This window comes from Mytilus trossulus, chromosome 12, assembly GCF_036588685.1.
Source record: "Mytilus trossulus isolate FHL-02 chromosome 12, PNRI_Mtr1.1.1.hap1, whole genome shotgun sequence".
NCBI lineage: Eukaryota > Metazoa > Mollusca > Bivalvia > Mytilida > Mytilidae > Mytilus > Mytilus trossulus.
This window is the reverse complement of record NC_086384.1, coordinates 21,469,588-21,496,607: the sequence shown is the minus strand read 5'-3', so window position 1 is coordinate 21,496,607 and position 27,020 is coordinate 21,469,588. Positions and strand designations below refer to the sequence as shown.

At 32.4% G+C, this 27,020-nt stretch overlaps 1 protein-coding gene across 1 annotated transcript; it reads left to right on the top strand.

The window, feature by feature from the left end:
- The first annotated feature begins 131 nt into the window (after window positions 1-131).
- LOC134693241 (general transcription factor IIH subunit 2-like) lies at window positions 132-27,020 on the top strand. Its single transcript, XM_063553985.1, has 14 exons — window positions 132-304; window positions 7,517-7,631; window positions 8,764-8,850; window positions 9,556-9,661; window positions 10,708-10,813; window positions 13,342-13,432; window positions 16,039-16,126; window positions 17,505-17,581; window positions 18,171-18,201; window positions 21,890-21,953; window positions 23,473-23,576; window positions 24,471-24,579; window positions 25,386-25,425; window positions 26,358-27,020. The coding sequence occupies exons 1-14, from the start codon at window positions 249-251 to the stop codon at window positions 26,484-26,486; spliced, it is 1,203 nt and encodes a 400-aa protein (XP_063410055.1). The 5' UTR covers window positions 132-248; the 3' UTR covers window positions 26,487-27,020.

Here is a 27,020-nt window from a genome sequence, read left to right as displayed (position 1 = left end):
GTTTCATGAGGTTAAACAATCTCTTTTATTATCTTTTTATAATTTATATCAATTATTTATTAATAAAGCGATACAAAATGTAATCTTTCAAAATTTGCAACTTTTACGAAACTATTTCTGCAAGGGAGATAATTTCGCGCACACGAAGTGCTAAAAAATAATAACTAAAGACTAAAAATAATAATATAGGACACTTCTCTGTAAACTGAGACTACTGTTATAGTATTCTCAGCTGTAAATAAATAAAAATGGGAGACGAAGACGAAAAAGGATATAGATGGGAAACAGAATATGAAAAGACTTGGTAAATTTCTACTTATTATTCCTGAAATGTGTCAGACAGAGAATGACATCATTTTTTAATGTTATTATGACACTGACAGTGGGTCTCATTGCCATTGGCATTGGGGGTTCCTATCCCGGATCCCGCTTACTGTTTTGTCAAATTCCTGTATCCCGCTTACACTATATATACGTAAGCAATTCTCATTTCTTTGTCATTTCCTGTTTTAACGACAATTATTTGACTTTCACGGGTTAAGCTTATAAATAATCGGCAATCCCGCGTCACGCTCAGACACCAGTGAGACCCACCAACGTCCAAAAAAAATATGACAGACGTCCTAACTATTTTGACAAGGGCCTAAGCGTGAAGCAGGATAGGGCGATTTTTTTGTAGTGTTACAATCTTATGGCTTTTTGGAAATCTGCCATGGTTGAATCAAGAATATGTCCCGCTTGAACTATTGACGTCAGACAACAATCACTTTTCTATTGTGGGGTAAAAAAATTACGGTAACCTTTGAGATATGCAGCCATCCAGTAATGCATGTAATGGCGGACAAATAGCAGTTAGGTGTATTCAAGTATGGGAGATTGAATTTCAGCTGTCTTTAAAGTGAACTTTAGTCTTAAGTCTTTCTGACAACTCATGCATCAGACCATCATTTAAAGTCTGGGACTATTATAATAACGGGTCAGGAAACTGATCATCTGTTGAGATTTCATTGTCCTTATATTAGCAGCTTATTGATTTTAAGTTTTGATTGACAGCTTGTTAGTACAATGCATATATGTATAATAGTCCCAGTTGAAGTCTACTGTCTATAATGCCATTCATCAAAGTATAAACATAGAGTTTAGGCTACAGTGGTCTCGCTAGCCCAAAATAGAAGGGCGCCGCGCCCTGGGTGCCCTCAGCCGCGCCCTGAGTGCCTTCATCCGCGCCCTTCTGCATGACGTCTTTTTTTTAAATAATCTTGTGCCGTTTTGGTAAAATTTTGTTTCATCGATTTCTGATCTCCAAGTTAATTACATATATGACACCTGTGTGATTGCCCCCAGGTTAATCATGTCATTACAATCAATTATAATGATAAAGACTTCAAAGGTGTTAATAACTGGGTAATTTAATTAGGACAATGTATCTTCTTGTCATACTTTTGATGAATGTGTCAGCGAGTGTGTTTAGCTTGGGTCGGCATTTTCGATCTCCAAGTCACAATGGAAGAGTGTATAAATGAAGACTTTCATGACTTTAGAATTGAATTTAAGTCATCAGAATAAAACTATGCCTTTACAGAAATGCCTTCCATCTCAACTTGTTAGCAAAGCACAGTTTTTAATTAACCCAAACGTGGTGCAAATTGATTTTGGAGTTACTTCCCTTGTTTAAGCTTATTACAAATTTGTGCTCTAAAAATATTATCTAGTATCAAAAAAAGGAATAAATTACCAATTGAATATGGACCATAATTTGCTATTGGGCTCCGTTTCCTATAACCATGATAACTATAGAAAAGTGATAAAATGTGAATTACTGTAAGAAAAGTTGTAACTATACATCTAAAGATGCCATTATTTTTATCAACATACAAGTGGATGCTACTCTTCCCTAGAAAAAAAATTGAAATATACTAATTTCAAAGATTCTACAACCGTATTTTTGTGCCGTTTCTCGCGTTACTTTTTGCTTCCGAAGAGCATAACGCTGACTGATTTATAGATTATCGTTACCGGCAAATTCGTAACTTTTGCTTTCAAATAACAAAGAACATCGACCAATAAGAATAGTGAGAAGAAAATGCAGAGAACTATAAGTATTTATGTAGCAGATGTAAGAACAGTGGCGTGACTTTTGTGTCCGATTTCGTAACGCAAATTTTAGATGATGTAATCTGCTTTGTTGTAATAGAATTCTTAAAAACAATATGCAAATATGAACTCTCGCGAGATGTTCAAACAGGTAAATCAGAGATGATTTACATTCTTGTTTTGATCTTCGTAATAATTAAGTAAGAAAATGACGTTATTGTTATGCGTTACATTTCACACGAAACAGAAGTCCAGTTATTTATTAAAATTGTTTTTGTCCTTAAGTTCTAATCATTTCCGGTCATACATGAAACATGTGACTAACATGTGATCACGCCATTACGGCCGGATGTACGAAATACTAGCTATAGGTCTAAACATTGTTTTTGTTTCCAACAGGATGTTAGCAAACATAATCTGTAGACGTGTTTCGTCTTGTTTAAAAGAGGAAAATACAATTTTCAAGAGATTGCGCTGGGGGTCTATTATTTTTCCTATGTGCATAATGTTACATACGAATTGTGTGAAAATAAATGCCCAATGACTTGACAAAATCGATTTCAGATTTGACCGATGTTTAAACACACTAAGTTTCCCAATAACGATGTAAAGGGTCCTTGGAAAATTCAATCAAATTACGTCTCTTATCATGGTGCCAATGTTCGTTGGATTGATTTTGCTTCAGCAGTAAATATTACTGGTTATTTTAGGTGAATAAAGATAATTAAATGAAAAATGCATGTTAATATACCGTTACACTTGGAATGTACAAAGATTGTAACTTTGTCACAATTTATTATTATTTTTTTCTATTCATGTTCTGCAAACACTTTTCAGAAACGCAATAAACTTGTCAAAGGAAAAGTAAACTTTTACCAGGCATGACTTGAAAGGAAGTACTTTATTGATTTTAGCCCACTAAAGTAGGTTAAAATGTGGAAACCATGTAGATTGTGTACAGGTCACAAATATCACATGGTGCCTATTTTAAAGATTTTAATTCAAAGTTAAAAGTTTTTTTCTTTACTGGATTTAAAGAATTTTACATTGCCAATGATTTGGAATAAATTTTATATAACTGGAATATCAAAACCAAATATAAATATATTTTTTTGGCCAAAACATCAAGATACAACGATTATGGTATCCTGTATCAATGAAGAAAATATGGAAAATTCTGAATAAATTGTACTAATTGTTTTCAAAACAAGCACATATTTAGGAGTTTTATAATACTGTTACATTTAACATTTAAGATGGATTTGAAGAAAAAGAATACTGTTCAGATTATTTTAAGCAGATTTTGCAATAAAATAAAACTAAAAAAATGCTTTCGGTTTCTTATGGTTTCCTGTCACTTTTAAAAAAATTTTAATATAATATAGATTTTGAATATTAACATGAAGCAAGTAACACTAGTAATGGTGTTTATTTATGCCTTTTGAATTATATTGTGCAAAATAAAGAAAATAAAGATTGGTTTCCTGTTTGGTTTCCTGTCGTGAAACGGTGAATCAAAATGTATTAATTTTTTCTTGAAAAACTCAATTGTTCCATTCATACTATTCTAACACCAACACAATTTCCCACAAAATAAAAGTTAAAATTTTAGAACTTATAAAAAAGGATACAAAAAGAAACCAAAGGCCGAATACCAAATTATGGTCCATATATACATGATATAATAACATAATAATGTTGCTTAAAGATATTAACTGTCTTTGAACATATTAAAAAATATATATTGCAATTTCTACTTGATAATTATACTTTTATCAATCCATGTTCTAAACATTGTTAAATTAGTAATGCTCTTAGTTTCAGATCATTTGATGTATTAAAAGCTATAATTTCTATATATACACTAGAACACACCTGTGATATCGATTTTCCGTGACTGAATTAAAGTATATAACTATGCGCAAGCCTTATTTTATTTTTGTTATCTGATAAAGTTATGCCATTATAAGATACACAATTTTCTCTGCTTTCAAATCTTTCTGTTTGAACCCGCCGAACTGGAACTTATCAATTATTGGTAATATTAATTATTTGGAAAACAAAAGATCCTGGAATGGAGTATTTTTTAATCAACAGCATTGTCCTATATTAGTTATAAATAAAGTTGAATTCTTTAATTCACTGTTTTATGTCATGCCCACTAACAAATTGAAAACTGTACCTTATAATACGCCTTATTTTTAGTCCAGATTTTTAGTATTCGTATTGTTATCTTAGAAAGTATTACTGATTAAAATACTACAATAGGTAACAATTTGACAATTTAATAGTGTCAACCCTGTGATTATGACCCGTGTATAATAGCATATTAATCCTGAATACACCGTTTGGTGTAGCGCCTGTCAGCTGCGGAACGTACAGATAAGGCAATAGGTAACAGGTGAATATATCATGATCGGTACTATTGGTATCGGTATCGGACTTGACCCGGAACTTCTTAATTATTGTCAATACTAATTACGTGGAAAACAAAAGGGCCTGGAGTGGTGTAATTTGTAATCTACACCTTTTTACCATATTAGTTATATATAAAGTTGAATTCTTTGATTCATCGATTTTATGTGATGACGGCTGACAAATTGGACCTCGTAATTTTAGTATTATAGATATAGATAAAAAAAAAAAAACACATATTCTAATAATGGGTAGAGTGAAGTTAAACTGTAAAAACATAATATGTGGATGAAGATGTACTATATCATTCATAACTACACAAACAATGAAATAAATACTAGGGTTGAAAAGCATCTTTATTTAAAAAAAAAACCATACATGACATATACAGTAAAAAAAAAGAGATTCATTAACTCATGATACACACAGAAACGTAGACAAAAAAATCAGCAGTGCCTTTTCTCATCATAAAAAGTGCCCTGCCCTCCACTGGCACCCTGCCCCTTTTGATTTCTAGCTAGAGCACTGGGCTATGACTAGTCTTTGCAAAGTCTAATGAAACCTTAGAAGAAAAAAAACAAATATGATATCTAGCAACACACAACAGGTTCCTTGAATAGAATTTGGCATGGTTTAACCATTTTTTTGTGTGCCCAACCCTCCCTTTCACATACCCATGTCCATGATGTTACCTAAGACAGTGGAATTACATGTACACAAACTAAAAAATAGTTGAAAAGGGCTTAAATAATCAGATCTTTTCAAAGCGGAAAAACAAGTACAAATGTAACCTAAACACATACTGGAAACAACAGGGTTTCTTTAAATCCCCACAACAAAAGAGACACTTGTTAACAAATCTGAGAGTATTTGCAGTTACTGACATCTAGTTCAAGTTCAATAAAAACTGATTAAACCAGATGCTCCGCAGGGCGTAGCTTTATACGACCGCAGAGGTTGAACCCTGAACGGTTGGGGCAAGTATGGACACAACATTCAAGCTGGATTCAGCTCTAAATTTGGATTGTGATTTAATAGTTGACACAGCATAGGTTTCTGACACAGAATGAATGTGTTCTAATGAACTTAAAATTTTTGTTTTCTCTTAGAGCAATTCACTATGCTGTTGAATATTAATCCTCTCGAAAAAATGTTTGAAGAAAATATCTTTTTATTTATGAAATTTCAAATGAGAAAAATTGAACCCAATTTTTTAATCACATCCCCCTTTCCCTTATTCCAAAACTAATCTCAATTAAAATATTCTAATGGAGATTGCAACAATAACTACTCACTTAAATACATCATGAAATATTAAGATGTAAAAAAAACTGCTTGTTATCACTGAATGGTAAAGATTATTTAAATTTATCAGTTGGTAGTAAAAAGTGAATATACATTGTATATTGTATATAACGAAGATATAAGTTGATTCTGGACAAAGAAAGATAACTCCAATTAAAAAAAATTCTTGCAATAAGATATTTCTTGCTTACTATTCTGGACAAAGAAAGATAACTCTAATTAAAAAAAATTTGGCTATTTCACAATATTGTGAAATTAGATATTTCTTGCCATTGCACAATACTGTGCAATTGAAAAGACTTGCTATTGCACAATACTTAATATAATAATTTTAGATCCTGATTTGGACCAACTTGAAAACTGGGCCCATAATCAAAAATCTAAGTATATGTTTAGATTCAGCATATCAATGAGGCCCAAGAATTTAATTTTTGTTAAAATCAAACTTAGTTTAATTTTGGACCGTTTGGACCTTAATGTAGGCCAATTTGAAAACGGGACCAAAAATGAAGAATCTACATACACAGTTAGATTTGGCATATCAAAGAACCCCATTTATTCAATTTTTGATGAAATCAAATAAAGTTTAATTTTGGACCCAGATTTGGACCAACTTGAAAACTGGGCCAATAATCAAGAATCTAAGTACATTTTTAGATTCAACATATCAAAGAACCCAACCGATTCATTTTTTGTCAAAATCAAACTAAGTTTAATTTTGGACCCTTTTGACCTTAATGTAGACCAATTTGAAAACATGACCAAAAGTTAAGAATCTACATACACAGTTAGATTCGGCATATCAAAGAACCCCAATTATTCAATTTTGATGAAATCAAACAAAGTTTAATTTTGGACCCTTTGGGCCCCTTTTTCCTAAACTGTTGGGACCAAAACTCCCAAAATCAATACCAACCTTCCTTTTATGGTCATAAACCTTGTGTTTAAATTTCATAGATTTCTATTTACTTGGTGTGAAAACCAAGAAAAATGCTTATTTGGGTCCCTTTTTGGCCCCTTATTCCTAAACTGTTGGGACTGACACTCCCAAAATCAATACCAATCTTCCTTTTGTGGTCATAAACATTGTGTTTAAATTTCATTGATTTCTATTTACTTAAACTAAAGTTATTGTGCAAAAACCAAGAATAATGCTTATTTCGGCCCTTTTTTGGCCCCTAATTCCTAAACTGTTGAAACCAAAACTCCCTAAATCAATCCCAACCTTTCTTTTGTGGTCATAAACCTTGTGTCAAAATTTCATAGATTTCTATTTACTTAAACTAAAGTTATAGTGCGAAAACCAAGAAAATGCTTATTTGGGCCCTTTTTGGCCCCTAATTCCTAAAATGTTGGGACCAAAACTCCAAAAATCAATACCAACCTTCATTTTGTGGTCATAAACCTTGTGTTTAAATTTCAAAGATTTCTATTCACTTTTACTAAAGTTAGAGTGCGAAAACTAAAAGTATTCGGACGACGACAACGACGACGACGCCGACGACGCAGACGACGACGCCAACGTGATAGCAATATACGACGAATTTTTTTTCAAAATTTGCGGTCGTATAAAAATCATGTGTCTAGGGCTAAAATAGCAACCAGTACACATTCAACATCCATACCATTTAGTGTAATTGTTCATTTGTCTTTTAAATCCCTTCCTTTATGGGCTCATTATAACAGATTACATACATTATAGGGAAGCAATCCGTGAAGATGATGAGGGATCCCTACAAACAAGTATTGATGACATTGTACACAAAGCAAAGCGTAGAAGGTTACTCGAGAAAATTGGCAGTGTTAGGTTAGGGATGGTAAGTATATATACCGGTGGATAGGAGATACATTTTTGTGACTCACAGAAAAATGAAGTAGTGGTATAGAATGGTATATATGTGTTTGAAATTTGAAGTAAAATCAAAAGAAAATAGACATTTTTCTCTTGAAAATTTCATTTTTTTTTTTTTTTTACTAAATTAACTCCTTAAACATGTTAAATAAATAAATTATGAAAGGAGGAAAAATTGATAAAAAAAAATTCTGCAAACTGGAGATTTGGCCTTCTTGTCAATAGACTAAGTTTTTAACAGAATTTTTCCTAATTACAGTAAGAACCTCAAATCTATAAAATTCAAAGTTGACACTATGATACCAAGATGCAATTTATTAGTCCCCTACTGATGAAGTCGAAGGGGACTTTAGATTTGTACTACGTACTGTCCATCTGTCTGAATGTCTGTATGTCTGAATATCAGATAGTCTAGCAAATCAGTTTTCCACAATTTTTTTGGTCAAATTTGAAAATAGTGATTTTATGATTGGTGTAATGTTTCATGAAAAGTTACGGATCAAGTTAAAATTTTGTTGCGGTATGATCATTTTGTGCAGAGTTATGTTCCTTAGACGACTTAATAAATACACTAAGATAATCAGTTTTCTGAGCTTTTTGTCATTCATGAAGACATTTTTTTCATTATTGCAATTTTGATATGCAGTTTTTTCATGACGAGTTACAGTTTAAATTTGAATTTTGTTCTGTTGAGATGATTTTGTGCAGAGTTATGGTCCTTGGACTAAAAAAATCACTTAAATAATTTGTTTTCAGGACTTTTTTTCATCATGCTTTAAGATTTTGTCTAAATATTTATTTTATAGTTTACCACATAACAAGTTATAGATCCAGTTAGAATTTTGTTTCAATATATGAACTTTTAAAACAGGGGATTTGTATTGACAAATACTATGTTAAATTCTGCAGGCTATAACAATATTTAAATGCATAAGTTTGAATACAATATTAAAGGATATTAATGATAAGAGATGCTTGAGTATTTTGTTATGTTTGACCATACATGTATGAGTAAAAGATAAGAAAGAACAAATGAAAACCTGTTCCAACTTAAGTAAAATTCATTGAAATAAATTTATTCTATTTATTAATTTCAGATGAGACATTTATTTTTGATATTAGATATGTCAGAATCTATGCAAGATCAAGATCTGAAACCAACAAGATTGATTTCAACTCTAAAGGTATGTCTTGTAAGAACTCTTTAACAGGTTTTATAATTACAGTCCTCATATTCTCATTTATCTATTTATTCTCATCACCAAATACATAGGTGCAGAGGTGACATGTAATATAATGCAGTAAATACAGTAACATAAATATGCAATATACAACAACAACAATAAAAACAAAAATAGTTTATTCAGGAGGACACACTGTCTCATTTATGATACATACATGTATAAACTTTCATAAATTTGTGAGATCTGTCCTATTTGTAGAAGACATAATTTCAGTAAATAGTATAATATTTGACCTTCTACTAAAATTTCGATTTATAAATTTATTTCTCTCTGTATGTCAAGCTCTAAATTGTCATAAAACCAGGTTTAAAACATCATTTTCCTCAGAAAATGCTTGTACCAAGTCAGGAATATGACAGGCGTTTTTCACTCTTTCATAAATTAGTTGATAAAGTTTGATTGTATCAGATTTTATGAACTTCCCTTGTTTGAATTTAACATGGAGTTTGGTATTGTTGTTATACATTTTTTGTCCTGATAGATAAAAAAAATACCTGTTTTAAGTTGAAGTAAAATTAAACAGAAATAGAAAAAGAAAATTATACACATACAATAAATGATACCTTTGATAATAAAATAAACATTTTCGAATGTGTATGTGTAATTCATTTGAAATACAGATTTAATTCAAATAATTATTTTTAGCTTCTTGAACACTTTGTTGAGGAATACTTTGACCAGAATCCTATCAGTCAGCTTGGAATGATTGGGACAAGAAACAAACGAGCAGAGAAAATAGCTGAACTTGGAGGTAGTTAATATCTCTTGTCATTATTCTCAAATGATAAAATTGAAAATAGCCAGATTGTATGGAAAACAGATATGATTGAGAACTATTGAGACTAGAAAATAGAAAGCAACACGATTAATAATTCTATGCGTTCAAAGCACTTTTCTAAATATACCTTCATCAGGAACGCTCAAAACCAAACATTTAATCTGAAATGTATAAGTACCGAAACTGTTGAAGAGCTAAATGACAAAAATACCTAAAATAAATAGCCAATAAGATAACAATGAGAACATGTAAGATAGCATGCATATTTGATTATAATTTTAATATAGATCTTTTTTATGCCAAGGCTACAGTAAGTAAGAGGGTAGTAATGCCCTTTACTGTCAGGCTTTATACGGTCGTTTTTGGCTACCATTAGCGTCAAATTGGTTGAAGTTTTATCTGTGATTCCTCAAAATTTCATTATTGTGATCTTCAGAGGTTTGAAATTATTATCGTAAGAGTCAATTTTGGAGAAAAAAAATAACTGATGCATTTTATTGCCATGGACCAAAAATTAGCATTAACATCATTCAGCACAAATTTTTACGGTTATTCTAAATAAAGTTACCCCAATTACTACCATCAAGTAAAGGATTTTTATGTTTTTGAGTTTTTTTATATGTCCATCTCTTTATTGGTCAGTTTATGTAATAATTCAGTCTGTATTCAGTTAAGTTTTGTAATCAAGTTATATATATCGAGAATTTGTGTTCAAATCAGCATGAAATAGTACACATGTTAATTTCAATGTGAAGATTATAAAACATATGTTAGATAAGGATTTTGACTAAATTTGGTAGTTCACTCAACATGGAAATGTGTTATTGCGAGCAGGTAAGGGAGGTCCTACGGAAGTTATTCTTGTTAAGTACATATGGATTTTGAACCAGATTTGGTAGTTTACTCAACATCGAAATGTGATAGTGCGAGCAAGTTAGGAATTTTCTGTCGGCATATATTCTTATAAGGTACTGATGGTAATTTTCCTGACTTATCAATATATATTTCTATAATTCCAGGTAATCCCAGAAGACATGTATCTACATTACAGTCTTTAGTAAAATCTACCTGTCAGGGAGAACCATCTTTACAAAACTCTCTTGAACTTGCCAGGAATACTTTGAGGTTTGTATGTTTTACCTACATAATAAGCAACTCTATTTGTGTACTGGCATTTTGTCATATATATTCAAAATAACAGTAGATAAAATTATGATAAAGTTTTTATTATTCTCTTAAATATGCATGAAATATTTGTCACTGGATGATAATCTATAAAAATTCAATTAATATAATACTTACTTACAACAACACGAAAATTAGTAAATGCAGTATAAGCTTCTTTTTCAGCCCCAGCCTTAGCGGAGAGGGCATTAAGTTTTACCCTTGTTTGTGCCCCTTTACAAATTGAAAAATTGCTGATTTTGTTTCATTTCAGTCTATTTTCTTACTTGAGTTTGCCTCAACCAAATGTTATGAAACTAACCATACATAATGCTTATTACCACAAAACACAGATTAAATTAGAATTTTGGTGGTGTCACTTTAACGGTTTCAGAGTAATTTAACATGTTTAATGCTTATTTACAAATGAAAAAAATGCTGATTTTTTGTTTCCTTTTTCCAACTGAGGGTTATCTTGACCAAATGTCAAGAAAAGTTTTCCAAAATAAAATTAACTGCTTTTTATACGACCGCAAATTTTGAAAAAATTTCATCGTATATTGCTATCACGTTGGCGTCGTCGTCGTCGTCGTCGTCGTCCGAATACTTTTAGTTTTCGCACTCTAACTTTAGTAAAAGTGAATAGAAATCTATGAAATTTTAACACAAGGTTTATGACCATAAAAGGAAGGCTGGTATTGATTTTGGGAGTTTTGGTCCCAACATTTTAGGAATAAGGGGCCAAAAAGGGCCCAAATAAGCATTTTCTTGGTTTTCGCACTATAACTTTAGTTTAAGTTAATAGAAATCTATGAAATTTTGACACAAGGTTTATAACCACAAAATAAAGGTTGGGAATGATTTTGGGAGTTTTATTTTCAACAGTTTAGGAATTAGGGGCCAAAAAAGGGCCCAAATAAGCATTATTCTTGGTTTTCGCACAATAACTTTAGTTAAAGTAAATAGAAATCAATGAAATTTAAACACAATGTTTATGACCACAAAAGGAAGGTTGGTATTGATTTTGGGAGTTTCGGTCCCAACAGTTTAGGAATAAGGGGCCAAAAAGGAACCCAAATAAGCATTTTTCTTGGTTTTCGCACCATAGCGTTAGTATAAGTAAATAGAAATCTATGAAATTTAAACACAAGGTTTATGACTATAAAAGGAAGGTTGGTATTGATTTTGGAAGTTTTGGTCCCAACAGTTAAGGAAAAAGGGGCCCAAAGGGTCCAAAATTAAACTTTGTTTGATTTCATCAAAATTGAATAATTGGGGTTCTTTAATATGCTGAATCTAACTGTGTATGTAGATTCTTAATTTTTGGTCCCGTTTTCAAATTGGTCTACATTAAGGTCCAAAGGGTCCAAAATTAAACTTAGTTTGATTTTAACAAAAATTGAAACCTTGGGGTTCTTTGATATGCTGAATCTAAAAATGTACTTAGATTTTTGATTATTGGCCCAGTTTTCAAGTTGGCCCAAATCGGGGTCCAAAATTAAACATTGTTTGATTTCATCAAAAATTGAATAATTGGGGTTCTTTGATATGCCAAATCTAACTGTGTATGTAGATTCTTAATTTTTGGTCCAGTTTTAAAATTGGTCTAAATTAAAGTGCAAAGGGTCCAAAATTAAACTAAGTTTGATTTTAACAAAAATTAAATTCTTGGGCCTCTTTGATATGCTGAATTTAAACATGTACTTAGATGTTTGATTATGGGCCCAGTTTTCAAGTTGGTCCAAATCAGGATCTAAAATTATTATATTAAGTATTGTGCAATAGCAAGTCTTTTCAATTGCACAGTATTGTGCAATGGCAAGAAATATCTAATTTCACAATATCGTGAAATAGCAAATTTCTTTTTAATTAAGAGTTATCTTTCTTTGTCCAGTATAGTAAGCAAGAAATATCTGCAAGAATTTTTTTTAATTGGAGTTATCTTTCTTTGTCCAGAATCAACTTAAATCTTTGTTATATACAATATACAATGTATATTCACTTTTTACTACCAACTTATAAATTTAAATAATCTTTACCATTCAGTGATAACAAGCAGTTTTTTTACATCATGTATTTAAATGAGTAGTAATTGTTGCAAACTCCATTAGAATATTTTAATTGAAATAAGTTTTGGAATAAGGGAAAGGGGGATGTGAATAAAAAATTGGGTTAAATTTTTCTCATTTGAAATTTCATAAATAAAAAGAAAATTTCTTCAAACATTTTTTTGAGAGGATTATTATTCAACAGCATAGTGAATTGCTCTAAGAGAAAACAAAAATTTTAAGTTCATTTGAATACATTTATTCTGTGTCAGAAACCTATGCTGTGTCAACTATTTAATCACAATCCAAATTTAGAGCGGAATCCAGCTTGAATGTTGTGTCCATACTTTCCCCAACCGTTCAGGGTTCAACCTCTGCGGTCGTATAAAGCTACGCCCTGCGGAGCATCTGGTTTATTTGTGTTTATGATCTCAATTTCAGAAATATGCCAGGCCATGCGAGTCGTGAAGTTTTGATCATTTTTGGAAGTTTGACAACATGTGATCCTGGTAATGTCATGGAAACAATTCAGGTAAATAAACTCATCATAGATTCCAGGACTAAATTTTGTATATACGCCAGATACGTGTTTCGTCTACAAAAGACTAATCAGTGACGCTGGAATCCAAAAAAGTTAAAAAGGCCAAATACAGTACGAAGTTGAAGAGCATTGAGGACCAAAATTCCTAAAAGTTTTGCCAAATAAAGCTATGGTAATCTATGCCTGAGGTAGAAAAGCCTTAGTAATTCAAAAATTCAAAACTTTGTAAACAGTTTATTTATAGATATACAGTACATTCCGGTTATTTGCATAGCCTATTTGTCAGACGAAATTATGCAATAAAGCGGAGTATGCTTATATCCGAAATGCCAAAATACGAAGTCAAATAACATCGATAGTGCAGATCAGTAAAGAAAATCCTGAAGAAAGATGAACGTCCATAATCCACTTACAACATATTGAATGATTATTTATTCTAATAAAAGTTATTTGTCTAGTGTCATGCATTTTATTTCATTGTTTATTCTTTCAATAAAGTTAATAAACACATTTAGTTTTAGTTTATTTATGTACTGACTTTTCCTTTACCTGAGATACGAAAATAAAATTGTTCTAAAAATATATTTGTTTCTATGACCCGGATGTACAAATTATATTGTTACGCTTTGATTAAAACAAACTGTTGAACAATGCTACATAGTTTATAATCATTTGATACAATAAATGTGTAATGAACTGCCTTTAATATGCAGTATTTACCGATTGCACAGTGATGTCACACTGTTACTTTAACCTCGTTAGTTTCGGATATATGCAAAGCAGTTAACAGGTAATGGGGCCCTGCACGGGTTATTTGCTTGACACGAGTGTTGAAAGTGAGAAAATATAATAATTTTAAGTTAATGTTCTTTTAAAAAATATTAAAAATGAAAGATTGATGTATGAAATTCTTCAACCATATATAAATGCCCTGTAATATTTAACATAAATGTAGATCACCCCTAGCCAAATTACGAGATTGGTTATTGGGATAATGATCGATCATTAGCAGGCGTTATTGTTTTAAAAATACACCCAAAATGTAATCTATGAACAATGTTTGAAAAGCAATCAATAATTAACACCTTTTGAGATAGAAGATCATAGAATGGTTGTGTTTTTACAACAATCAGCTGATTGACATTTTTATGACCTCGAGGCTTAAAATAGAATATGGGAAACTTTACCTGTGTACACAACGAGTTCTTTTTTATAATCATATAAACACGAAAGAAACTGTTTTAAAACTTTATTTAAATAACACAGAAGTAAATGTGAAATAATATCAAAAATTATGATGCATTCAAGAAAAATATACTTACCAAATTGCGGTTTCCGGTCAAAAATATCGTCAGTTTTAACTAAGCATATCTAGCTGGCGATTATTTTCTATGCAATTAACCGAAATGCCACTTGTGGGGCTATGCATATAACAGTACAATTTAACATTAGATGAATGGGAAATGGTTTTGTGCAGGAGAAAAGTATGCAATTAACCGAATTATGCTATTAAGTGGTATGCAATTAAGTGGAATCTACTGTATAACCAGATCAATGATAATTCATGTCAGCACAAAAATGCTGACTACTGGGCTGGTGATACCCTTGATAAATCTGTCTTTATATTTTTTACTTTTTCTCGAAATGTATTTTGTACATATTCTTTGGATTCATTATCATTAGTTGGATACCAATTTCGGTTGGTTTGGTGGGTACAGACAGATGAACCACGAATTCAAATGTTCCAAAAGTTTTCTATGGCTTTTTATGCAGTGATTGGCAACATCACGAATCAAATATGCAAGAGAATTGATACCCCTGAATATAAATGAGTTCACAGTAGCTTTTATATGTAGATACTTGCCATCACAACATTCTACACACAATTTATTATAGTACTATTGTCTGTATGACAGTCATTATGAAGGTAAAAAAAAATTGGGGTCCCAGAAAAAACAATAGCAAATATCATATAGAAAGATGTGGTATGAGTGCCACTGAGTCAACTCTCTATCCAAATGTTAATCTTATTTAGTTTAAAGTCTAGAGTGATTACAAAATTAAGCCATGTTCTGTCAACTTTATGTCAAAGAAAAATTACGATTAGGAGTGTGGTGTAAGTGATACTATCTTTTGGTGTGACTCAAATATTTGGAGCTTTGGACTACTACTTCCAGCTGTAGGTTCCAGTATAATCCTTAGTTTTAAAAATCATAGATTTCTAACCCTAACCTGTTTTTAGCCTATAATTGTTTTTTTTACTGTTGATTGTCCTGAGTAGACGGATCTGCTGAGTTTCCTTGAATGAATTTCCAATTAAGGCCAAACAAAAATAAAATATAAATTTGTGTTTCCTAATTCTCTTCCTACCCTACATTTTTAGCTAACAAATAGCCTACCTTAAAGTTTTTTTTTCATTTTTCATTTAGCACTGTTAAAGTCAGAAATTCTCTCCCATAGACTCAATGTAAAAAAATCCCTACCTACCTACCCAAATTCGTTTAAAGGAAACACACATGCACATGATGTATATCAATTTATTTGGCCTAATATTAGTTTAATTTATCTCCATCCATTAAATTGATTTCTCTTTACAGACAATGAAAGATACAAATATAAGATGTTCTGTAATTGGTCTTGCTGCAGAAATCAGGGTCTGTAAAAAGCTTTGTATGGATACTAATGGTAGGTGCAATTATTTGAGAATTGTTACTGTTTAACATTGCTAAAAAAAGAATCAATTTTTCTCGGTTAGTTAAAGCAAAAACATAAATTGGTCAAAACATGTATATACACATGCAAATGATATTTCTATAAACAAATTTGAAATTAGTTCTTTTCAAATATATTTCTTTTTAATAACATATATAAAATATAAAAAAGAAGATGTGGTATGATTGCCAATGAGACAACTATCCACAAAAGACCAAAATGACACAGACATTAACAACTATAGGTCACCGTACTGCCTTCAACAATGAGCAAAGTCAGCTATAAAAGGCCCAGATAAGACAATGTAAAACAATTCATACGAGAAAACAAACGGCCTTATTTATGCAAAAAAAATGAACAAAAAACAAATATATGACACATAAAAAGCCCATTAAATAAAAAATCAGAAATTGCATCTTAACCCTTACCATGCTGTGACCATCATATGATGGGCACACCCAAATCACCGTTATTTGACTACAATGGCTTTCCATACTTTTAGAAGCCAAAATGTATGATACTTATTTTGAAATTTATGGATGTTCCCTCCACCTGAGGCTATCTAGTGTTGTGTTTCTAATTTACATGTATAAATTGAATTTTGAGCTCATTCCAATTTGGATAAAACTGGATTTTCTGGAGGAGTGGGTTTCCCTTTGGTGCCTCACACAGGAAGTTCAGAGCCCTAAAACTTGCAAAAATCATGAAAATAGTGCAAACCCCTAGGCATATAACTACTGATCATAATTGTTATTGAAACAAGCATAGGAAATGACCACTCCTGTTTTCAGGTCCAGTTGAAGGAAAAAATCGAGAACTTTCGTTATTTTGGTCCAAATGACCTTATTAAGTCTGATGAACCAAGATAACATTGTTGCAGTCAATTTGTTAACTGGGTCCACTCTACATGCAGACTACAGCTGGAAACCTATATCAGCATTCCTGGATCTTCTGGGTCAAGAAAAAAGCTTAAATGTCGTCAATTCACAACAGCATAGTGTTGCACAAAAACGAAAAAATTGAAATCAAATTCAAATCCTTTAACCAATTCTAAGTTCTTTGACTACAGTTATTGTGTGTCAGTAACTAATTATGTGTCAAGTACGATCAAAATTCAGAACTGTATCGAGCCCGAATATTGTGTCCTTATTTGCCTCAACTGTTCAGGGTTGGACCTCTGTACAGCGGTCTAATCCAGCTGCACTCAGTGAATCAATTTATTTAATTTGTAGATTTCCAATACCCATGAAATTTAAAAAAATTGGCATTCCACTTATAATAAAGAATCTACAGTACGGTACTTTAAATATAGTTTAAGTATATCATTCTTCATTTTACACATGTTTTGCAGGTCTTTATAATGTTATCCTAGATGAAAACCATTTCAAGGATTTACTGCTGCAACATATAGATCCTCCACCTGCTACAGTAAGCATTATTACTATATGTTATAAAGGGCTTTGGTGGCTGAGTGGTCTCAAAGTAGTTTCTGCTGTAAATACTAGCTATTCAGCACTGAGGTTGTGAGTGTGAACCCTGATTATGCAGGTGGACTCGACTCCAATCTTAATTGACTAGGATTGTCAGTTTTTCTATCAGAGGTAGGCGGTTGGCTCAAGGGACTCTGCCTTTCTCCACCAATAAAAACTGGCCAACATGAAACAGCCCAAAAGCAGTGCTTAACCAAATATGCCTGGACTTTTTAAAACAGTGCTTAAACATGTTAAAGTAAATATATCTGTATAAACAGTCTTTATTCTTAAAACTTTAACAGTGCTTATATGCTTGTTTTAGCTATGCTTAATTCTGTATACCCTTGAAACAAATAGAAATTGGTACTTTTATTTGACTGTGAATGTCATAGGATTTCAGTAAAAGCTTGACAAGCCTACTTTAGTGCTTTAGTACTTTAAAAAAATTAAAAATTTATAATGAAATAATTTGGTATAATTATATGTATTAACTATTACCTTCAAACATCAAATAAAGATATATATATGTATTGTAATTTTTACAGGCTAATACAGAGGCATCTTTAATAAGAATGGGTAAGTTTGCTCAGACATAAACTAAGTTAAAAAAAAGTTCAGCAAAACATAACCGCCAACATTTTTTGGGGATTTTATAATGGTATGATGTTGTCTTACAAAGACACATTTTGTTACCTGATAATAACTTTAGTTAACCAGTAAGCAAATGGATCTCTATGAAATTTGATAAGATGGTTCAATATCACTAAGGGAAGCTTGGGATTGATTTTGGGGATGATAGTTCCAACCTTTTAGGAATAAGGGGCCGAAAAGGGGCAGAAACAAGAATGTTTCTACTTTCAGGATAATACTGAATACCTTGTGTATAAGTATTTCAATTGCTCTGAAAATATCCCACAATGTTAAAGACTACAAGTAGACGTTTTGGATTCATTTTGGGGGTCATGGTGCCAACAGTTTAGGAATTAAGGGCCAAAAGTGGCCCAAAACAAGCATGTTTGTTGTTTCTGACCAATAACTTGTGTGTGAGTGTATGGTTCTTTCTGAAATTGTACTACAAGGTGAACTACTACAAAGGAAAGGCTTGGATTGAGTGTGGGGATAATTGCTCAAAGGGGGGATTTAAAAAGTTTGGGGGGGTTCCAATTTTTCTAAGGGTCTCAATTTTTTTTTAAATTTCAAGAAGAATCTTTAATTGCATAGTATTGTTATTTGTAGGATCTTGCCTTTTATTTTGTGTCAGAAACCTATACTATGTCAAAATTTGATCACAATCCAAAATCAAGCTTGAATATTGTGTCCAAGTTTGCACCAGCTGTTCGAGGTTCAAACTCTGCAGTCATACCTCGCCGGGATATAGCCTTGTTGTGCTAATGCAGCATACAACCAATCTGCAGTCATATCAGGCTGTGCTAAGCGAAGCAATTTATTAAAATTAAATTTGATGCAAAATTACTTTCTCATTCAAAGTGATCCTTTTATGCCCCGCCATAAAGGAGTTGGCATTAAGCTTCACCCTTTTATGTCTAACTGTCCATACATATGTCCAAAAGTTAGTTTCTGTTTTCTAACTTAAGTTAGCCTCAACCAAATGTAAGGAACCTATACACAATGCTTATTACCACAAAATTCAGATCAAGTTTAAATTTTAGTGGCATCACTTTAACTGTTCTAGAGTTATGACTGAAGGGGCTTGGTCATTTAATTTCCATTGAGAAAATTATACAATATATTTTGTCTCAGAAAAAAATGGGAAGTCCTAATGCTAAAACAATTTATATGAAACATAATTGAGTACACCTTAACATGCTTAACCTGACTTGCTGCAATTTGCTTAATTTTTCGTATCCGTTCTCTAATTTAAATTTGCCTTGGCCAAATTTTATGAAACTTTATACACACAATACATTTTTAGCTCACCTGGCCCTTTGGGCCAGGTGAGCTTTTCTCATCACTTGGCGTCCGTCGTCATCGTCCGTCGTCGTTAACTTTTAGAAAAATCTTCTCCTCTGAAACTACTGGGCCAAATGAAACCAAACTTGGCCACAATCATCATTGGGGTATCTAGTTTAAAAAATGTGTGACGTGACCCGCCAAACCAAACAAGATGGCCGCCATGGCTAAAAATAGAACATAGGGGTAAAATGCAGTTTTTGGCTTATAACTCAAAAACCAAAGCATTTAGAGCAAATCTGTCAAAGGGTAAAATTGTTTATCAGGTCAAGATCTATTTGCCCTGACATTTTCAGATGAATCAGACACCCGGTTGTTGGGTTGCTGCCCCTGAATTGGTAATTTTAGGGAAATTTTGCTGTTTTTGGTTATTATCTTGAATATTATTATAGATAGAGATAAACTGTAAACAGCAATAATGTTCAACAAAGTAGGATTTACAAATAAGTCAACAGGACCAAAATGGTCAGTTGGCCCCTTTAGAAGTTATTGCCATTTAAAGTCAATTTTTAACCATTTTTCGTAAATTTTATATATCTTTTACAAAAATCTTCTCCTCTAAAACTGCTGGGCCAAATGAATCCAAACTTGGCCACAATCATCATTAGGGTATCTAGTTTTAAAAATGTGTGGCGTGACCCGCCAAACCAACCAAGATGGCCGCAATGGCTAAAAATAGAACATAGGGGTAAAACGCAGTTTTTGGCTTATAACTCAAAAACCAAAGCATTTAGAGCAAATCTGACACGGGGGTTGAATTGTTCATCAGGTCATGTTCTATCTGCCCTGAAATTTTCAGTTGAATCAGAGAACCCGTTGTTGGGTTGCTGTCCCTGAATTGGTAATTTTAAGAAAATTTTGCTGTTTTTGGTTATTATCTTGAATATTATTATAGATAGAGTTAAACTGTAAACAGCAAAAATGTTCAGCAAAGTAAGATTTACAAATTAGTCAACATGACCAAAATGGTCAATTGACCCCCTAAGGAGTTATTGTCCTTTATAGTCAATTTTTAACAATTTTCATAAAATTTGTAAAATTTTACTACCGGTTACATTTTCGACAGAAACTACTGGTTTAAGTTCATTATAGATAGTGATAATTGTAAGCAGCAAAAATGTTCAGTAAAGTAAGATGTACAAACATATCACCAAAACACAATTTTGTCATGAATCCATCTGCTTCCTTTGTTTAATATTCACATAGACCAAGGTGAGCGACACAGGCTCTTTAGAGCCTCTAGTTACTCATTACCACAGAACTCAGATCAATTATAAATTTCGGTAGCTTCCCTTTTACTGTTCTTCAATAATGCCCCTTTTTAACTTTATATGATATGCAAGCTGGGGCATCATCTGTATCCCATTGGCACATTCACCATTTCTTATTATACCCCCGCTTTAAAAAAGGGGGGGTATACTGTTTTACCTCTGTCTGTCAGTCCATCCGTCAGTCAGTCCGTCAGTCCATCCCATGAAACTTTCGTCACATTTTTCTCAGGAACTACAATACAAGGATTTCTGAAATTTTGTTTCAGGGTTAATCTAAGTTAGCTATACCGTGTGATGCGTTTTCAGATTGATCACTTGACAACTTCCTGTTTACCGAACACTTGTATGATTTTACACATGATAACCAAGTTGAAAATTTTCGTCACATTTTTCTCAGGAACTACAATACCAGGATTTCTGAAATTTGGTTTTAGGGTTTATCTAAGTCAGCTATACCGTGTGATGTGTTTTCAGATTGATCACTTGACAACTTCCTGTTTACCGAACACTTGTATGATTTTACACATGATACATGTAGCCAAGTTGAAAATTTTCGTCACATTTTTCTCAGGAACTACAATACAAGGATTTCTGAAAGTTGGTTTCAGGATTTATCTAAGTCAGCTATACTGTGTGATGCGTTTTCAGATTGATCACTTGACAACTTCCTGTTTACCGAACACTTGTATGATTTTACACATGATACATGTAGCCAAGTTGAAAATTTTCGTCACATTTTTCTCAGGAACTACAATACAAGGATTTCTGAAATTTGGTTTCAGGATTTATATTAGTCAGCTATACCGTGTGATGCGTTTTCAGATTCATCACTCGACAACTTCCTGTTTACTGAACACTTGCATATTTTTACACTATTAATATTATCCACTTGCCGCGGGGGTATCATCAGTGAGCAGAAGCTCGCAGTTTCACTTGTTTATTTATGATAGTTTTTTAAATAAATATCTATTGGTCACCAGATGTAGGATTTAAAATGACTGATTCAGACCTTTTTCTTATAGGTTTTCCTCACCATCTGTTAGGAGGATCTAAAGAGAAAGAAGAAATGCCTTCAATGTGCATGTGGTGAGTAAAAGGTTATTGAGGAATGAGTTGCTATAACTTCAATTTACTAGTATTTATTTCTCACGATAAGAGATGCATTTCTGAAAAGGCCAAATAAAAACCAATTTGTGAAGAGAATATACAAAATAGGACACCCTGTAAGATATGTCTACATCAATAGACTGGCCAGTTAAAAAAAAGTTCTAAATCCTGGATTTGTTAACTGTTTAACCCTTACCGTGCTGTGCCCCTCATTTGATGGGTGTACCCAATGCAAAGCATTGTTATTTGCCTCCAACAGTGTTCCATACTTTTAGAAGTCAGCTTTATGATACTTATTTCGAAAGTTATGCATGTTCCATCAACTTGGGACTATCTATTGTCATGTTTCTCATGTATAAATTCCATTTTTAGCACAAATACAGACTTGGAAAATTGCAATCAGATGAAACTCAGTTTTCTGGAGGGGGTGGCTTCCCTTCTGTGCCCTACACAGGAAGTTCAGAGGCCTTAAACTTGCTAAAATAGTGCAAACCTTCAGACATATAACTACTGATTGTAATTATTATTGAAATACCCATAGATAATGACTACTTCTGGTTATGGGTCCATTTAAAGTTAAAAACCGTGAAATTCTGTATTTTTTTGGGTCCAAATGACCTTCTTTAGAGTGCTGAACCAAGATCAAATTCACTCCCACCTAACAACTGTTGGGTTCAATTTATTAATTGGGGTCCATACTACATGCAGACTTCTGCTGGATATCTATACCAGCATCCCTGGGTCTATGAGGTCAAGTTAAAGGACAAAAATTCATCAAAATTGACGTTTTTTTCACCCGATGACAAACTTTTGCATGTTTTGGGCAAATTCCCAGCAACCAAACCCTGCCTCCTCACCCTGAAATATAATGCCTACCCATGTTGAAATGAGAATAGAGAATGGAATGATAAAATTATTTCGATACTTATAGGAAAATTTAGAATTATTGTACTTCAAAACAGGTGTATAATCTAGGTTCGAAAGTCATCCATTTTGTTTTTATTAAGTCAAAACAATGTAGAAAATCAACAGTTTCACAATAAAAAAAAATGAACAGATACATGTAGCTGCATCAACACAAATATCCATTTTTTTTTGGTTCAAATACAACCGAAGCTGTAATTTCAATTGTGACGTCAATCACACATGTCACATGCAGCCATTGTTCTATTGCAATAAGAACAAGGTTTTGTTTCCAAAGTGAAGGAAGAAGGTTATATTAAAACCTACTAATAAAATACCAATACAGAACAATGTTTTGTATTAGTTTATTTTTTACTGTAAACCTTGATTTGGTGGAGTTATAAATATTGTCATATAAATATGAATGTAATATTATTTTCTCTCAGTCATTTAGACAGTTTTAAAAAATTTTGAAGGATTCCTTATTTTTTGTTATATTTTTTTCTTCTTTCTTTTAGCCATTTAAACAGTTACACTGATGAAGAATTTGGATAGATTTGTTATTTTTACAAATACATTTTTTTCTGTCTTTCAGCCATTTAGACAGTAAAACTAATGAAGGATTTGGAGGAAGTGGTTACTTTTGTCCACAATGTAAAAGTAAATATTGTGAACTACCTGTAGAATGCAAAGCATGTGGTAAGTAAATATTGTGAACTACCTGTAGAATGTAAAGCATGTGGCAAGTAAATATTGTGAACTACCTGTAGAATGTAAAGCCTGTGGTAAGTAAATATTGTGAACTACCTGTAGAATGTAAAGCATGTGGCAAGTAAATATTGTGAACTACCTGTAGAATGCAAAGCATGTGGTAAGTAAATATTGTGAACTACCTGTAGAATGTAAAGCCTGTGGTAAGTAAATATTGTGAACTACCTGTAGAATGCAAAGCATGTGGTAAGTAAATATTGTGAAATACCTGTAGAATGTAAAGCCTGTGGTAAGTAAATATTGTGAACTACCTGTAGAATGTAAAGCCTGTGGTAAGTAAATATTGTGAACTACCTGTAGAATGCAAAGCATGTGGTAAGTAAATATTGTGAAATACCTGTAGAAAAAGCATGTGGTAAGTAAATACTGTGAACTACCTTATGCTCCATATTAAACATAAAAATTGCTGATTTTTTTGTTTCCATTCTATTACTTTAGTTTGCCTCAACAAAATGTTGTGATACTTATTCACAAGAATATAAAAAAGAAGATGTGGTATGATTGCCAATGAGACAACTCTCCACAAGAGACTAAAATGACACAGAAATTGACAACTATAGGTCACTGTACAGCCTTCAACAATAAGCATAGCCCATACCGCATAGTCAGCTATAGAAGGCCCTGATATGACAATGTAAAACAATTCAAACAAGAAAACTGATATACTTATTACCACAAAAATCAGATCAAATTTGGGTAGTGTCACTTATATGATTCTTCAGTTGTGTCCCTTAATGATTTTATATGATATGTAAGGGGACATCATCTGTGTCAAATGGACTAATTCCCAATTTTTGATTATATCAATTTCCACTATTTCAGGACTAACCTTGGTATCAGCACCACATTTAGCCAGATCATACCATCATTTGTTCCCATTAGAACCATTTAAAGAAATACCATCTGACATGAACTCAGAGTATGGAAATATGTAAGTATGGATTGTATCTGTATCATAATTTACAAATATCTTGTATCGTAAGACAGATAAAGAGAATAAGGCTTGATTTATACATTAGGAATGTGACATGATTGAGCTGTTATTTTAAAAGTCCATTCCTGTTTTTGGTCCATATCAGCTATTGTAGAGTAAGAACTTTAAAGGGGGTCTCATTGGGGGGTTCTGAAACCGGATCCCGCTTACTGTTTTGTCAGATTCCCGTATCCCGCTTACACTATGAATGTAAGCAATTCTCATTTTTTGTAATTTCCTGTGTCCCGCAATACTTCATTTCCCATTTTCAGGGCACAATAATTTGACTTTCACTTGTCACACTTACAAAAATCGGCAATCCCGCGTCACACTTTGACCCTTATGAGACCCACTTTTAAGACCAGCTGAACAAATCTGGTATGATGAAAAAAATAAATAGTTCAAGAACTTTTTATTGATTAAGTTTTGTAAAGACAAATAGGTCCCTTCATGGTTATTTCGACCATATTGGATAGGGAGCAGAATTTCATAATGGAGGTAAAAATGGTGTCCCATACTTTCATACTATTTCCACCTTTTTCAAAAACATTTGCTCCCTATCCAATATGGCCGAACTAATCGTGAAGGGGCCTATTGTTTTAATGCAAAGGGTCTTATAATGTTGTTTTGTTCTTTGATTAACAGTGTAATTTCTAAGCACATGTTAATTTATCCTTTGTATTATTTCAAATGAACAAAAAGCAAAGTCAATAAAATGAGTTTTACATAAATAACAATACTTACTCATTTTTTTTTATTTGTAGAATGTGTTACTCATGTAGAGTAGAATTCAAGAAGCAAACCGTAAGTAGATCATTTTTATTACCTGATTGATTCACTATGTTCATATTATAAGTTATATGGTTCGCTACTGACCCCATACGAATCCATAGAGGGTAAGTAAAATCCATAGGGGGTGAGGCCGGAAGCCGAGTCCCCTATGAATTTTATTCACCCTCTATGGATCCGTAGGGGGTCGGTAGTTAACCGTATAACAAATTTATCGAACGCTGGACTTTTTCTGCTGCGTTTTCTTGAAAAATAAACAATGAAACACAACAACATTGATAGATGACGTCGCCATTAACGCGTCATGAACCCCATATGAAACTCACTAACCCCATACGGTCTCATATGGAGTCCCCAAGTGACGGCGTTTAACCAATCACAACGTGATAATTCATCTGTGGTCCAATTATAATTAGTATTTTTAAATATGTGTTTTTACATTAATTACTGTGTTATGCTTAGAGAACAATCATTTAACATTAAGGGGGATGGGAGTATGGTTTTATTTTTTTTTCATACCATACATGCATCAAATTATTTATTTGTTGTGCAAAGTGTGGTAAAATTTTTAGAACTAAACATTAAATTCCATGCCAATATGTTTTCATTCTCCTTGATCAAAATTTATTTTCTTCAAAGTTTTAAATCAAAATTATTTAGTAGGAAACACCCTACTCTTCTGCCCTTAAAGTTAAATGATTGTATGTCTTTAAACTTTAAATATAATATGAATAGAATTTTCTTAAAATGACAGCACACTGTAGGACTGAAGAATTGTAAATTAAAATAGAATCTTATTAGGGCTGTTTAATAATTAAGATCATTATTTTAAACACAATATATCTTGAGCATAACCGAATTTAGCAAAAAAGATTGAAAACCTCTCACCAACACCAAAAATTCAATTTATTTTGTATGATTTAAAAAATTATCATAAATTCTTGTAGGTATACATGTGTGAAAAATGTCAACAAATTTATTGTGTGGACTGTGACTTATTTATTCACGAGACACTGCATTCATGTCCAGGATGTGCTAGTTCAAGGGCCACTCAACAAATGTCAAAAATCGTTTGATAATGAACAGAAAACACTTGACAGTAAGATACCAATGATATTGGACAGAAAACACTAGACGTTAAGAAAGCAACGACATGCTAACTCTATGATATCGGACAGAAAAAAACTTGGCAAAAAATTCAGAGCTGTATCAAGCTTAAATGTTGTGCCCATACTTGCCCGAACTGTTCAGGGTTCAACCTCTGCTGTCGTATAAAGCTGTGCCCTGCAGAGCATCTGGTTTGACCTTTTTGAGGCTTACAATAAATATGCAGGACTAGACATTTTTGCAACATGACTTGAAAAGAGAGTTCTGTTGTTATTGTAGAAGAACAGGTGTGCCTGGTATTTCATTATTCTGTTCCAGCTTAAAGATCAATGTAAAGCATGCCATCAGTCTTTTGAGTGTTGCTATAGAGAAGTTAAAGGTGCAATTGGTTTCTGCTTCAACAAAGTGCTTTATTGTATTTACAGCTGATTGCATTGAGTGTGTAGGCAAATATAAAAAAAGAAGATGTGGTATGATTGCCAACAAGACAACTATCCACAAAA

Coding starts and splice junctions, on each gene's coding strand:
- LOC134693241 (XM_063553985.1), top strand. CDS start 249: ATGGGAGACGAAGACGAAAAAGGATATAGATGGGAAACAGAATATGAA. Junction 24,580..25,385: donor AACTCAGAGTATGGAAATAT/GTAAGTATGGAT, acceptor TTTTATTTGTAG/AATGTGTTACTCATGTAGAG. Junction 25,426..26,357: donor TAGAATTCAAGAAGCAAACC/GTAAGTAGATCA, acceptor AAATTCTTGTAG/GTATACATGTGTGAAAAATG.